The sequence below is a fragment of the Ambystoma mexicanum genome, chromosome 9 (assembly GCF_040938575.1).
Source record: "Ambystoma mexicanum isolate Mex_15411 chromosome 9, UKY_AmexF1_1, whole genome shotgun sequence".
Classification (NCBI taxonomy): domain Eukaryota; kingdom Metazoa; phylum Chordata; class Amphibia; order Caudata; family Ambystomatidae; genus Ambystoma; species Ambystoma mexicanum.
In genome coordinates, this window is record NC_090931.1 from 951,446,937 (window position 1) to 951,463,566 (window position 16,630).

General features: G+C 47.0%; 1 protein-coding gene across 2 annotated transcripts in view; it reads left to right on the forward strand.

Annotated features, from left to right (window-relative positions):
• The window catches only part of ATF2 (activating transcription factor 2), a 1,079,253-nt gene that overhangs the window by 264,608 nt on the left and 798,015 nt on the right, over window positions 1-16,630 (forward strand). For both annotated transcript variants that reach the window (XM_069616143.1, XM_069616142.1), the window contains one exon: window positions 2,803-2,872. In XM_069616143.1, the coding sequence (XP_069472244.1) occupies window positions 2,825-2,872 (48 nt within the window). In that variant the 5' untranslated portion in view covers window positions 2,803-2,824. The remainder of the gene's footprint in view (window positions 1-2,802; window positions 2,873-16,630) is intronic.

Sequence of the window (16,630 nt, forward strand, 5' to 3'; positions counted from 1 at the left end):
GGACCCGATAATTTCCCATTCCCGGGCGGCGGAAAATATAAATCCCCATTCCCATTTGACTGGCAACCTTATAATGAGGCCCAATATCTTTTTTTAAAAAAATGTTATTAATGCTTATGGCTAATATAATTAAGCCTTTTGCATACGTATACCCAAATATACAAGATATAAAAAAGAAAAAACAAGAAAATAACACATCACATTAAATATAAAATCATTGCTAAATAAGGAAGAATACAACTCCGTCCATATAAGATCAATTAAAATCATCAAACTCTTCATATACGAACATCCTGTTAAATACCATTAACATCAAGTTGTTAAAATTAGTAAATAAATAAAACTGCCATTCCTCTTCATATCACTTTACTCGTTAATACCGAAATTCAGCGGTCATGCTAGAGGCAAGGTCACATCATTAATTCAATGCTTCGTATCTATTTTTAAACCTTGTATGCTTTCCCAGACATGCATAGCGGCGGCAGTGATCACAAGGGATTCTGCCGCCACAATCGTGGACCAAAACTGGCACGTTGCAAAGCTGTGAGGCGATGTGCAAAAACGCTCATATCCCTTAGAATAGAGATCAATTGCCTTGTCACGTGATGTCAGAATATGTCTACTGCTTTCAATAGACGTGTCACACATATAGCATAATCTTCTCTCTCAAGGACTGTTCTGCCATGCACCAATATATTCGATTGTCGGCAAAATATTTAAACTCGGGCACATAATATGCCATCTTAATGTATATGTACATGCTTTAATCAAATATGTGCGAGGCTTAGAAAATTCAACTGTTTGCAGTGCATACTCCTCATAGCATGATTTATTTTCCAATATCTCAGTAGACCACTCTATCCCATTCATGTGTCTTGTACTTTAGTTTAAGTAATATCCTACGCCTCTACCAGCGGCAATCCAATATTATTCAAATGGGCTTGAACAGATCCTACCAGCTCAATAGGAGCACGATTACCACAGCAATAATATACATGTGTCTTAAACATCAAAAATATATCAGGGGGGGTCGGCTATTATGTTGCCTTGATTTATTTTTAGGAATAACTTATTACAAGACAAAAATGTTCTAATAGTTTGCAAAGAGGTGGTACCTCGTTCCATTCTCAAAGCTGCAACAGGAACTTTAGTAGGCAAACCCAAAAGTGATCTAAGAATTTGACCTTCTTATTTATCTAACCGAACCACATGCCTTTCTGGAATGGTTTCCAACTCCTATAAAATACACGGGACAATTGCTTTAGTAAACCCTTCCAATAACCCCTCAAACGAATATCCTCCCACTCTCTTAATAAATCCCTTCAATACTAGCCAGCGTCACATAGCTTTGGCTTTGAGGTAAGTGTAGTATTGACGGATGAGAGGACACTATAGAACGGTAAACCAAGATACACATAGGTTTTAACCAGCTCTAGATTGGTACCACTCATATACCAGCTAAACTTGGTGGTGCGATGCATAACCTTGTTCTTTGCATAATTGAGCTCTTTGTAGCCGAAGTGAGGTACGGTCCAATAAGACTGTATCATCCGCATAGGTGATCCAAGGCACTCCTACCCCACAATACGTGGCAGAATAGTCCGTTCAAACTAGGGTGCTCCCCCATGTCAGCCACATAGAGGTTGAATAGCAGGGGCGCAAGTACGCAGCCCTGAATTCAATATCACCCTGGCTGCCAAGTTACATGAACTCAAGCATGCTCTATTGATCCAAGCGTTGATTGCAAGAGCAAATATATGTCTTTACCTTTTGTCACATGGTGGCTGTGCAGCCACGGTCCAGGTGATCATTTTACCTAAGTGTTTATATTTGTTCCAAACGATCCCGATGGCTCTCTAGAATGTTCTTCAAGGAGCTCCTGCAGATATTTTCTACTGTTCTGTGGGTTAATAGGGCACCAAACTGAGACCCCAACTTCACCAGTTGGGTGCTTATTAAGGCTTTTGTCAACTCGCCCACTTTAAATGCCAAGGTAGAGCATGTATCTCTCTTTCAGGTCAGAACCAGAATCTCAATTTGCTGTATGTGCAAAAACTGCAAAGATGCCTGGTCTAGATTCAAAACATATCTCATTACTTTAGGTTCCACCTCACCCTCATCAGATATAATGATCTGTGAGTGAATGTTCTTTCCATATTCACTCATTTGCAACACATTGGTTTAGGGGAGAATCTAATATTTGATCAGATTTTGCATTGATGTGCACCATAATTGTTGACTACACAGCTCCCTGTTGCGCCCACTGATCTACCAATGAACAGTCCTAAATCTGTAATAGAATAAAGGCATCATTTCTGTTTCCATTTTTTGTTACTGGTTATTAGTTCATATTTTTTCAATAAAATAAAGATTTTAAAAATCGTGTATTGTGTAAGCAGATCAAATATTAACAAACCACGTTATTGGCATTAATAAACCATAAAAGGTACAATACAATCCTGAAACATCCAATCTCAACAATTACATCACTAATCATTTAAATCCATCGTGACATGTAATCCATTAAATACAAGAATCACATTTCATTTTTCCATCAATACAAATCAATAAAGACAATAAAAGTAATCCATCATCCTCTTCCTATCAAATATTACTTTCCGGAAGAAATGGAAAGAGAAGTGTTTAATGGTACAGATTGATTTATATATAGAATTGGATGAATGGTCAAATAAGATTTGCAGGCTTGCAGGGTGTATTCACGTTTCAGGCTTATTTAAACTCTGCTTATTTTGTGCAACTTAGTGAATCATTGTGCGAATTTCATGTTTTTTTTCCTTGCAGGTAATACAAGGACCTGTGGAATATGAGTGATGACAAACCATTTTTATGCACAGCGCCTGGATGTGGCCAGGTACATTTATTTAAATTAATTTGAGAAAACAGTTAACATGTTATGAATGAAATTGTTTTTTCCTAACTTTTGGTGCAATGATGATAACATTTATAGAATGTGGGAACGTTTGCGCTGTGCAATGTCTTGTTTCGAGGGGATTGGGTCCTCCGACGTATTCCATATCTATGACATGTAATCACCACAGCTGTGCTGCTTCGGAAACTTTTTTCGGTGTCTGCGTCCTGCGTCGAGGACCTCGTCTGACGTCATCCGATGTGATAAGTAGGACGCATGACGCCCGTAGCCTCAGTTCCGTTTTTTCCGCGAACGTGTTGCTTCGTGAATCTCGGTCAACGCCTCGACTCTTTGGAGTTCTGTTGTTCTTGGTTCTTCGAACCTGTTCGTTTTTGTGAAAATCCTTTGTGTGAAGATGTCTTCTACTTCGTCTTCGACCCCGCGTCCGGGCTTCAAGAAGTGCGGGGAGTGTGGGTCCAAGATGTCGGTGACGGACTCGCACAACGCCTGCCTCTGGTGCCTCGGGGAGGCCCACGACACGAATGACTGTATCGACTGCCAGTCGCTCACGTCCAAAGCCTTACGCGAACGTAAGAAGAAGTTGTCGGTAGGTCGGGTGTCCAAGCCCCGGAAGTCGAAGTCTGCGGGGCTTTCGACGGATGATTCAAGAGGTGACTCTCCGCGTCATCATCGGAAGTCTTGTGGGTCTCCTTCTAGGAGTCGGTCTCGCCACTCCTCAGCCTCTTCGAGGCATTCTCGGAAGCGCCGACACTGGTCGTCTTCCAGGTCCTCTTCAGCACGTCGCTTACCCCACCAGCCATGCGACGCCGGAGGAATGGGCTTCCTTCAGGAAGAAAATGCTGGCGATTCTCGAGTCGCAGGGTACTAAGCCGTCCGCGCCCCCGAGTGGGGTCGGTCGTGAGAGGTCGAGAGACACCGCTCGCAAGAGTGGTCGGCATGAGTCACGGGAGAGGTCCTGTTCGGACAAGGAGACTCATTCTCGACGTACCCGTTCCAGGTCCCGGTCCTCGACGCGTTCGAGACCGTGTGCACCTGTGAGGTCTTCGAGGAAGACATCAACATCTGAGGCGTCGAGGGCGTCGACAGGCTTTCTCGAGGCTCTGGCTCAGAGGAAGTCATCGAAGCCGTCGACGCTCAGATCGTCGAAGGACACGCTCGGGGCTTCGGCTTCGAGGGCTGTGTCGATGCCGCCGATTCACTCGACGCCATTGACGCCTTTTGTGTCGGAGGTACCCCGTGGCACGGGGGAACCCCTTAGGAAGGCTCTGGTTAAGAGCAAGCACTCTCGGGTGCCTACTTTTCGCCACCTGGAATATATTTCGGAGGCGGATGAGGATTCTGATGGCCTGGTTCCTAGTCAGGTTCCAGATGAAATTGTCTCGGGCCATAGTCAGTTTGACGATTTGAGGCAGTCACTGCATGATGCCAGTAGACTGGACACCTCTCCGGAGGTGGAGTTTTGTAGGCCTGAGCCTGGCTCTCATGCCGATTCCTCGTACCGACGCGTTATGGCCAGGGTTTCTGAGTACTTGGGATGGTCTGCTCCCCCAGGGGAGTTTGTGCAGGATGATCTCACGGACATCCTTGATGTTGGTCCCCCAACTGACCCGGTACTGCCGTTCCATATGGCTTTACAGAGAAGGGTGGCGGCGGCTTGGACTGCTCCGGAGAGTCTCCCGGCGGTGGGCAGGTCCTTGTCGCGAAAATACCGTCCAGCCAGTAGCGACCCCTGCTACTTGACCAGGCACCCCACTCCAGAGAGTTTGGTGGTGCAGGCGGCCACGGCCCCGGCCCCGGCAAAGCAGGCGTCGTACCCTACCATCCCTCCTGATAGGGACGACAAACGTTTTGATGGCTGGGCGAAGAAAGTATTTTCTTCTGGTGGTATGGCGCTTCAGGCGGCCAACTCCATTTGTGCCTTGTCTCGTTTCACACACACTCTGTGGAACTGTGTTGCGTTAGCGGCTGAACATATTCCCGAAGGGGACGAACGGGATGGTTTCCTTGCTATGGTCCAGGATGGTAAGGATGCCATGTGTGTCCGTTCAGTCGGGTTTGGACTTAGCTGAATGCATCAGTAGGTGCGTGGTTGCGGAAGTCGGGGTTTGCTCCTGATGTGCAGTCCCGGCTCCTCAACATGCCCTTTGACGGTGAACACCTTTTTGGCAGCAAGGCTGACGAGAGCCTTGAGAGGTTGCAGACCTCAAAAGCTGCAGCGAAGTCGTTGGGCGCTGCAGTTCACCAACCTCTGCCTTTTCGTCCTAGGGGACAGCAGTGGAGGGGTGGTTCCTTTCGCTATTACTCGTCCTTCAGTAAAGCGAGAGGAGCTGGCAGTCAGAGGCCAGAGGTGGACGACCGGGTACCCGTGGTGCCAAGGCCGCTCGGGCAGTTGCCTCTTTGCCCTCAGGTAACGCCGCAGCCGCTCCCACTCAGTCATGAGGCCATGTCCCATGGTTCGCCGGTTGGGGGAAGGCTGGCGCAGCATCTTGTAGAGTGGCAAGCCGTTACTTCAGATGTGTGGGTTCTGGAGATCATAACCCACGGCTACTGTCTTCCCTTTGGGCACAGGCCTCGCGACAATCCACCGGGGAACCTCTCTTTGCAGAGTCCGGATCCGCTCCTTGCGCAGGAAATTCAAGCCCTGCTGGAGAAAGGCGCCATAGAACTGGTGCCTGTAGCGGAGAGGAACAAGGGATGGTATTCCCCTTATTTTTTGATTTCGAAGAAAGACGGGGGGATTGAGACCCATCATGGACTTGCGCGGTTTGAACAAACTCCTCAGGAAGGACAAGTTCAAGATGGTTACTCTCTCTGAAGTCCTCCAGGCCCTTCAGCTTCAGGACTGGTTGGTGTCACTCGACCTCAAGGATGCTTACTTCCATGTGCCGATCCATCCCAAGCACAAGAAGTACCTGAGGTTCGCGGTTGGCGACTCGCACTTTCAGTTTCGGGTCCTGCCGTTCGGATTGACCTTCGCCCCGAGGGTTTTCACCAAGCTCATGGTGGTGGTGGCAGCGCATCTCAGCAAGGGGGGATTCACGTCTACCCCTACCTGGACGATTGGTTGATCAGGGGGAGCTCTCCCGAGCAAGTCCTGGATCATCTGTCCTTCACCTGCCACTCCCTTCACAGGCTGGGCTTCTCCCTCAATTTAAAGAAGTCCCATTTGACGCCAACACAGAGGCTCCAGTACATCGGAGCAGTGCTCGACACTTCCCTGGGGCAGTGTTTTCCTCCCCAGGTGAGGGCTCTTCACATTCAGCAGATGGTGCACAAGTTTCAGCATGCCCAGACGCTCCCAGCGTTCGAGTTCTTGAGGTTGCTCGGCCTTATGGCATCCTGCATTCTTCTGGTGCCAGAGGCTCGCCTGCGGATGAGATCTTTGCAGTGGGCACTCAAGACGCAATGGTTGCAGTCCTCCGGCAGGATGTCGGACCCGGTTCAGGTGCCGCCCTCGGTCACCCGGGACCTTCTGTGGTGGGCCGTCGAAAGCAACTTGATGAAGGGGGCTCCATTTTGGCTTCCCTGGCCGGAGGTGACGATCGTGACGGATGCATCCCTCACGGGATGGGGAGCTCATGCCAACGGGCTGACAGTCAGCGGTCGTTGGTCTCCGTCGGAGTCCAGACTCCATATCAATCTTATCAATCTGTTGGAGCGGAGGGCCGTCAGGCTAGCCCTGAAGGCTTTTCTGCCGACTGTGCGAGGAAAGAGTGTCCTGATCCTGACGGACAACACAGTGGCCATGCACTACCTCAACAAAAAGGGGGGGGGCAGGGTCACTTCCTCTGTGCAGGGAGGCGATGCAGCTCGAGTTCTGGGCCATCCAGCAGGAAGTTTCGATCTCGGCAGTTCATCTGGCCGGAGATGAAAACGTGACGGCGGACGCTCTGAGCAGGCAGAGCGCGATCTCTCACGAGTGGGAATTGGCTCAGGAGATTCTCCTGGAGATCTTCGCCCTTTGGGGGACCCCTCAAGTGGATCTCTTCGCCTCCAGTGTCAACCGGAAGTGCGAAAGGTTTTGCTCGCGGGAATTTCCTCCAAAAGGAGCCTTAGGAGACGCGTTCATGGTGGAGTGGTCATTCCCGCTGCTGTACGCGTTTCCTCCAGTCCCCGTCATCCTGCAAGTGCTGCGGAGGTTACGGAAGTTCAGTTCCCGGATGATCCTCATTGCTCCGGCATGGGCTCGGAGGACGTGGTACCCGGACCTTCTAGACTTGTACATCTGCCCTCCACGTCGTCTTCCCTACCGAGACGATCTGCTCTCACGGGAGGGGGGTCAGGTTCTCCATCCAGAGGTCAGATCCCTCAACCTTCACGCTTGGCTTCTGAAAGGTTGAGGTATAAGGATTGGGACCTCCCTGAAGACGTGATGGAGGTGTTGCTTTCGGCCCGAAGGCCAGCAACAAAGTCTCTGTACCGTTGCCGTTGGCGTAAGTTCTGCGACTGGTGCAGAGTTTAGAATGTGGATCCTTTTGCATGTGACATCCCCATGGTTCTGTCCTTTTTACTTTCTTTGGCCCACAGGGGCTTGCAAGTGGGTACCATTAAAGGTTACCTGGCGGCGCTGTCCATCTTTAAGCGCTCGTCTGAAGAGTGTTCTTACTTTGAAATCCCTTTCATTTCACAGTTTCTGAAAGGGCTCACTAAAGTGTTCCCTCCGTCACCTTTCCTGGTGCCCGGTTGGGATTTAAACCTTGTTCTTAAGTTTCTTATCGGTGCTCCGTTTGAGCCTTTACATTCTTGCCCTTTGAGGCTGTTAACTCTGAAAACTGTGTTTTTAGTTGCGGTTACTTCCGCTCGCAGAGTGAGTGAGCTACAGGCACTTTCAGTTAAGCCACCCTTCACTGTATTTCACAAGGACAGGGTTGTCCTTAGAGTTCGTCCCTCTTTTCTACCGAAGGTAGTGACGGAATTTCATTTGGCCCAGAAGGTTGTTCTTCCGGCATTCTATCCTCCTCCGCATCCTGGTAAGGAAGAGGCGAGGATCCATAGGCTTGATCCTAGGAGAGCTTTAAGCTTTTATGTTTCACGCATGTCCCGGGTCACAGTGGACGATCAACTCTTTATTGGTTACGCTGGAAAGCGTTTGGGGCAAGCTGTGACGAAACAGACTTTGTCTCGCTGGATTATTTTGGCCATCTCAGAGTGTTACGGCTTGGCGGGTAAGGACCCACCGGCTGGCTTGCGGGCCCATTCTACCAGGGGTATGGCTGCATCTACTGCCCTGCAGAGGGGTGTTCCTATTCGCAACATCTGTGATGCAGCCACCTGGGCTTCAGTACATACATTTGTACGTCACTATTCCCTCGCTTCCATCCGAGGACAGGATCTAGCCTTTGGCTAGGCGGTCCTTTGCTCTGCTATTTGATTGGCTATTCTAAATTTTGATTCTAAATTCTTTCCCTCCTCCTTGCTCTGGTACTGCCTTGGGAGTCTGTCATAGATATGGAATACGTCGGAGGACCCAATCCCCTCGAAGAACAAGTTACTTTCTTACCTGGTAACGTTCTTTCGATGGGAGGGTCCGACGACGTATTCCATATCGCTCCCGCCCTGCCTTCCCCGCTGCAGAATTTCTTTTGTGATTGCAGCTTACGTTCCGCAAGGCTTTGTGTCTGACTGGCAGTTTGCTAATGTCACACGTTCTGGGGAAAAAACTACAACTGAGGCTACGGGCGTCGTGCGTCCTACTTATCACATCAGATGATGTCGGACGTCGGAGGAGGTCCTCGACGACGGCGCATCGACGCAGGACGCAGACGCCGAAAAAAGTTTCCAAAGCAGCACAGCTGTGGTGATTACATGTCATAGATATGGAATACGTCGTCGGACCATCCCATTGAAAGAACGTTACCAGGTAAGAAAGTAACTTGTTCATCCAGTTGGTATGCCAAATACATACTTTGTGTGCATCAAGTCATTTTAAGGAACTTCGCTCTTTAAATCCATGTACATGTGATCATGAGCACACATTGCCATAATGTGTATATGAAGAACGTATGGGAATGTGAGCTACTTGAAAGCTCATTCATGTATATTTGTTTTTCATCCTGCTCTCCTTTCAGCCTAATGTTAGCCCATCCTGACAGCAGACATTGAATTTAAATATGTTTTTTAAAAGAAATTGCTATGTTTGTGAAATTGTAACCATGTGCTCCCTGCTTGTGGTCGGCTCTTCAAACAGCTGGGAATTAACAATTATCTTCCCTCCACTGCTTCCTGGCGCCTTCTCAGTTTCTATTTTTCTGTTAAGCAGTCTGGACCGGAAGTGCTCAGCAACTTTTCTTTAACCTTTTTGTCAAGAAATGTGATTAGAAACAGATTGCATGCAAAGGAATTTGAAAAGTGCAGCAGGAGGCAATGCAGTAGAGTGAACTGCAGCATGACCAAACTAAACCCAACAGCAACCCCAATACACAGAACAGAATCTTTTATATACCTTTGAGAACTGAAGATGGGCGCCTTAGCCAAAATGTTCATTGGTCCTTAGAATAGATACAACTGACAGGAACATGCATTCCTTCGCTTGAGGGAGCAAACTCCTGCTTATCCATCTGCACTCGTGCATCCATCCACCTGTCCATGACTCTGTTTCTTCTGAAATAGTCAGAGGTAACCTTGAGGATACTTGCTGCCTCCTCCAACAAATGACATCCTGGGCTTTCTCATCTATATGGGCAATTCCCACTTTATTCCCACATCGTTCTACCAAAGTGAATCCTGTATCCCTTATTGTTACCAAGACCCACCTGGCAAAGTCAGCCGTTTCCCCAATACCAGCAGCCCTAATGGCCATGGTCTCATAATAAATGTCGGTTAAGGCCACTGCTTTTTTCTTTGTCATTGTCCAGGTACAGGTTATGTTAATAAATATATAAAATATTTTAAAGGAATGCATTGACAGAAGTTCCATTGAGGTTTATCACACAGGGCACCATGTTCTAAGCCTATCGGTTGTTGGAAGGAACACTATTTGCAGTTTGTTGTAAGCAAAATCTATTCTAAGTCTAACACTACTGGAAGGATTACAAATTGATGTTTGCTACCTAAGGCAGTCTTTTCTAATTATTCCATTAATTAAAGCAGGGGTCTGCAACCTTTGGCTCACCACGTTTTTTGTACTACAAGCCCCATCAGTCCTAGCCAGTATGGCGGGGCTCGCAAACTCTACTAGGAAGGGTGGGCACCATTTGGATGGTACGCAGCCTTGCTGGCGAGTATGGGAATGTCTGAAACTTTCATTTGACATTTACTGCAAACAAACTTGTTTGCATGTATGGCCAGCCAACTTGTGTACAGCTGGCCTTTGGGTACAGCTTTGCACCAAATATGCTGTGTCCTTATGGTGACATGCAACGCTTTATAGAAAGAACCAGTAAATGTTTTGTCACCCGTCACCATGAGGCAAGTGCATTTCTCTTAGGTCGAGTATGTGAATGTAGGAACTTGTCCTGCAGGTTTAGTGGGATTTAGAAAAATGTGCAAGGCTTGTATAGTCAATGTAAGGCGTCATGGGATGTTTAGTCAAAATATCTGGAGAGAAAAAAGCTGCAAACACCTGAATTAAAGGAATACAAAGGGAAAGGTGTGGGGAAACCAAGTATGTTGTAAACAAAAAGGGAACCCTTTCTCACCTGTGTTACCTAAGTGACCATTGCTTACGCAATATGACAAAGCCTAATCTAAATCACAGATAATGCAGAACTAATAGTAGGTGCTAATAGTGTATCAGCTATTCATTGGCAGTTTAAAGCTAAATAATAATGAGGATAAAGCTGATCACAAACCGTAGACTGACCATGAAACACAGAGAGATGATTAAGAGGTGGAGCAGGTGGTTGCTAAGTGTGTAGGAAGGCCGGTGAGGCAAGGAAGCCTCCAGGAGCCAATGAAGAAGAGACTGTTCAGTTCCTGGTAAACTCCAGTCTGTGTTTCCATAAAATATATTTACTTTTACTTTTGCATTTTCCCCTTTTTATGTTGGTAGAGAAATGTCTGACTGTCTTACATGCAGAAGAGAAATATTCTTTTTGACACTGATTCATTTTTGAGGCGTATCCAAAAGGATATGCTTAAATTGCATAGCCTTGTATTATTAACTGCAGACAAGTAAAATAAGAGCCACTTGAAAAGCTCTTGTGTGGGATCATACCAATTCTGGAAGGGCCCTGTCGGTTGTCCCTTTGAAGCAGGTTACTTGTTGCTCGCATTCAGAAGAATGACATCATAAAATAATTGATATTATGCTGCATGTTTTCAGTTTGTAAATGGACTACATGAGTTACGAATATCACTTAGTGTTCAAGGTCCACAACAAACAAAGGTGTTTTAATGCAAGTCGCAATTGTGGTGGCAGTTCTTGAGCAAGTAAAGAAGTTACTGTTCAGATTTGAACAAACAAGAATTTGTGTATTTTCTTTGGAAATATATCTAAAGGAAATTGGTCAGATTTAAAACATTGGTTTAATTAACTGTCCTATCCGTGTAAGTGGGTGGTGCCCTCTGAGTTCTCTAAATTGCGCTGCATTTTATAGGATCGACAAAGTAATTTTATCTGTTATACAAATCTAACACTATACAATCTTCAAAATGATTCACTTTCAGAAGCCAGGGCAGAAAAAACAAAGGGAATAAATCCTGGTTCTTCAGGAACTGCAATGTTTTCCGTGTTTGTTGTTTTCCGTGTTTGTTTTTCTTTTAATGTTATGTGACAAATCGCAGGAATTTGCACCTTTTCCTCAAGGGAAAGTCACCCCTTTGGGACTAGGGAGATGTGCCCGCTATGCAAGATACGCCTAGGAGACCGGGTGTAACTAGGTGTAGCACCCCCCCTTATAGAAAAAGGAAGCCAATGTAAGGGTATGACTACACCTTCCTTTGAGACAGAATCCCCATTGCTTATATGAGAATTTAACCATGTTGTAATGTAAAGGGCTCTTTATCTGTGACTGGCTTGGCTGCTGACCCCACTCTGTTGACCTCTGTTCAGGAGACTGTGGCGGAAAAGGAATGAGGAGTCTGACCAGGTGGATTGAGCTTTTGGCTATAAACTTTTATTCAAAGAAAAGATAAACCTATCGGACCTTAACTCTAATGGAGGTTCGCTACCAAAGCTAAAGGAACTCTGGTGCTCATCAGGAAGTCTGTGAAGGTCCAACACAAAAGGCACTGCCCCAAATCAAAAAGCTCCTATGCTATCCCTGCCACTACAATAAACAAAACTAAAGTTCTGGTTCTGATCATGACCCAGGAGAATGACTCCCTTCTCCTGGATGCAAAAGACGCCTAGTCTTCTCAAAGTAAAAGTTCTAAGCTTTTCATAACAAACAGCTATACAGGATCCTCGTGGGGCTAGGAGAAGGACTCCCTTCTCCTAGTTGGTTGCCCAACATTCCTTACGGTTGTCGACCAAAAAAAAAGATTTTTCTCCTCTTTTGTTTAGAAAGAAATCTCCTTGCTTTACGAGGGAAAACTGGGGGGCAAGGGGGTTTGACTCTTGGCTGATCCGGTGTTGACAAAAGGCAAAGACAGGAAGGTCCCCATGACTAATCTCAATGGGGTGCTGGTTATTCTTCTGAGGTTCCACACAGTAACGCTGGAACATCTCTTGAAGGGTGTGTCCCTTCGCGGCTTCGGATAAACTCCCCCTTTTCGTATCGGGGAACTTCTAAAGAACTCTTGTCTCTGCTTAAGCGGGGCCCTTTATACACTTAGTCAGGATTATTCACCATCAGGTTATCCCATTTTATTGGTGTTGGCTGAAGTGTCCCTCGAGGTACAACTAGCCTACACCACCACGATTCTCAATGCTTTGAATTGAGCTATGCTGCAAGGGTGATTTGTCCCAATAAGTCCTTTACTTTTATAAATGTCTTTTGAAGCTTCCTGGCCCCTCTCAGGTTTGACATAAAATGGGTTACCTGGGTTCCTGGATTGTATCTTAAGTTCCTTTCAGGACCATAGATTCACTTCCTTATCGACTCCAATATTGTTCTTGAGTTGGGCCTGCTTGCTCTCGCGGCCATTTGTTGGCGTTTCAGGCGCAGGTTTTGGACCAACTGATCCACCCGTCATAGGTCACGCCACTGCCACTATCTGATTCACATTCTGCTCGTTTGTCTGCGCAGCTCTGCGGCAGGCTCCACTTGGCAGTCATTGGGTAGATGTTGGACCACACGGTCCACCCTTTACAGGTCACCCAACCACCACACTGGTTCCACTCTTTCTCTGTGCTGGTTTCCTGCAGGTATGTGAGATACTTTCCTCACGCCTCTCGGTTTCTCTTTCTCCTTCTCTCAAACTGCCTCTTAGCAGCCTCACACTGTTCTATTTTGGATTCCTGTTCTGTTCTGGCGTTTAACCGATTTGTTTCTTCTCTCAATCGGTCCACTGTCCTCCATTTTACTGTTTCGTCTTCTGCAACTGGTTCAGTTCTCTTCCCTTGTTTTCTCTCTGCTGCTTCTCCAACGCTCAGCGCTGATGCCCTGTTACACCTTCCTCTGTCTTGAGAGATCGAGAACTATCTCCCCTTCTCCGGAAATTGATTTCTCCACTCTTCCTTGCTGTTTAGTTTATATAGCTGGGCCTACCCTAGTGCAATGTCAGTTCGATTGACCACAGCTGGTCAGGCTCATGGTCGACTGTAGTGTTCTTCTCTTCTTCTTTGTCCCAGTACCTGTTAAAGAGAGACTGTCTGACACTACAGAAACACATAGGGCCTCATTAAAGGGTTGCTGGTCTGGTAAAATTGATGCCGGTATTACCGTACCGGCATCCTTTACCAGCCCGGAGTAGTCTGAGTCGCGATGCCGGTCCAGAGACCCGCCGCAGACAGCCACACTGTTGCCGGTATCATTGTTAACACACAGTAGCCGTGCCAGTGACACCGGCATGCCGCAATTAGGCCCACATTAAGAGGTGACCGGACATGCAATTACCGGCATGGGCCTGCCGGTAATAACGGATACAATGATGCTGTAAACACCAGCATCATGTAGCAACCGTTAATATGAATCTGGTGTGTAGAAACCTGCCACAGGTGCACACAATCAGCACAGGTGGAGGCAATGGAGTCTGGCACAGCACAAAAGGAGCACTCCCACACCCCTCCCAAAGCCACAATGCTACCATTATCAGTACTGGAGCTGGAGGACATGCCTGCACTGCTACTCATTGAGGCGTCAGTGAGCCAGGGTATGCAGCGGAGGCGCAGGAGAAGGAGGGCGGGAATGGGCCAGCAGATACCCATTGTGCAGGCAGTTGTACCCGCAGGCAGCCACCAATTCCTCGCCTAAGGGCCAGCCCAATCAACCTAACACACGCTCAGATCCACACCCTGTACCAGCTGGACAGGGACACCATCACCACAATAGTGGACCTCATACATGATGACCTGGTGAGCCTAATCAACATCTGGACAGCCATCCCCCCCTTGCTGAAGGTAGTGTATGTGCTACACTTCCTTGCCACAGGCACTTATCAGCACACAATGGGGAAGCTGCATGGAATCTTCCAATCCTGTTTCTCCTGTGTGCTCCATGCAGTGGAGGTAGTGTACGGCAACAGGAAGCTGTACCATTCCCTGAATGTACAGATGGTGTGCGATGCACGCAAAATAATCACGCATTTCTGTGCAAGATTCCCTGGCTCCACACATGACGCCATGGTGTTGTGCAACTCCACGCTGCCCTGCGACATGGAACGACACGCTGGACATAGTACCTGGCTGTTGGGTGAGTCTAACCACAGGGGCATGAGGGGTTTTGAATAGGGGGGGGCAGTTACCAGCATAGGCAACCTGTCTGCTGGGTGGGCCATGAGGGCCATTGAATGGGGGGGCAGTAACCAGTATAGGCTACCTGTCTGCTTGGTGGACGATGAGGGACGTTGAATGGGGGGGCGGGCAGTTACCAAAATAGGTAACCTGTCTGCTGGGTGGACCATGAGGGGAGTTGAATGGGGGGGGGGGGCAGTAACCAGCATAGGCAACCTGTCTGCTGGGTGGACCATGAGGGACATTGAATGGGGGGGGGGCAGTTACCAGCATAGGCAACGCCTGTCTGCTGGGAGAGTCTGACCACAGGGCCATGAAGGTTGTCGTAACATAGCATAGGATTGCATGCATGAGGAGCACAAGTGCACACTGCATGCATGAATCCATCATCACTCCTGCAAAAACCCATAAACATTACCAGGTATGCATTGAAGTGCAGAGAGACTGGGTAGGGCAATAGAAGGCTAAGTCAGATGAGGAATTACACCTAGCATCCTCATAATTCCCAACCAGCACAACATGAAACCACACAAATTGAATGCAACTACGTCACACACAGCGTACTGGGTGCCTTCAACCGTGACCATTGTAAATGAAACAGAATGCGCAATACAACTAATCCATGCAGATGTGTAAGGCCTTCACAGCAGTGTCTGCATGCAATCAACCGACACAGTGCACACACCAGAACATGTATCAGGAACATCACAAAACATGAACCACATGCACCACAATACACCACTCTGTAGTGAGAATGCATGATATACAGATCTCAGCAAAGCAATGCACAAGTCATGCTGCCCTGCCAGAGAGAATACCATCTGCCACACAGACAAATTCAGTCACTGCAATCAGTCCACAGGTACACCGCAGATCAGTATACCTGTCATGTCACCTTAAGGGACACCTCCAAGTACAATGGGTCAAGTAAGAACATTTAAAATATGAAAATGATTGACTACCACCAAGATATGATTGAGAGGCGCAGGGCTCGTGCAATGCAGCTTCGTTCCACCATGCTGACACACACCCAGCCGTATTACAGTAATGCAACTCTTCACCGTGAAACAAACCACCAATTGATATTTGACCTAGTCATATGGGGGAAGGCGTTGATGGATGTGTACATGGAGACCTGTATATGTAGAATGCATACTGGGATACCACTGTATTACATGAATCAAATTGGGCATATGTGTGTTGCCACTGTATATGCACAGCCCATTTGCATTGCTAACACATCAATGAAATCTGACACCATTGTGGTCTGTTGTACTTGAATTGTGAGAGTGCAGGTACATATTCAACGGGCCATGTGACAGCAACTGCCCCCCCTCTCTCACCCATGGATCAGCCCTAAATTCACCTACCGGGTTCATACAGAATGACACATGCCATGTATAGTTGTGCATCCCTGTGCTTAGTTGCATTTTAATATGAACACTGTACAGCTAGTGCTAGCATGGAATGACCAAATTGTTCACAAGTACCCTTTCTCTTGCTCCCATGCAGGTGATGGCGGGTTTCCCCTGAGGACATTACCATAGAGCCCACTCCTCCCAGAGCTGGCTCTAACTTGGGTTTACACAAAAGAATGTGGTAATTTATAACATGTTCAAAAATTATAATTTTGGAACATTTACCCTCTGACTTTCAAAACACTGTCAACTATGCACCTTTAGTAGATAAGGAATGAACCCAATTAGATGGAGGTTCTGATTACAGAACAGAATCACTAAATTTGCAGTCTTTGCACAAGTACGAAAGGTTGTTTGTATGAATGGGGATGAAAGAGTATGTGAGAAATGATGTGTGAGATGAGATCACTGTTTGGTGTGATATGTGTATTTAAAATTGGTTTTTAATAGATGTGATGTCGATGTGTTTCATGTGTGTTTTTGTAAAATGTTTTTCTATGATGATATGTGATTGATGAATAAAATTAATGAATTTCAACAAATATA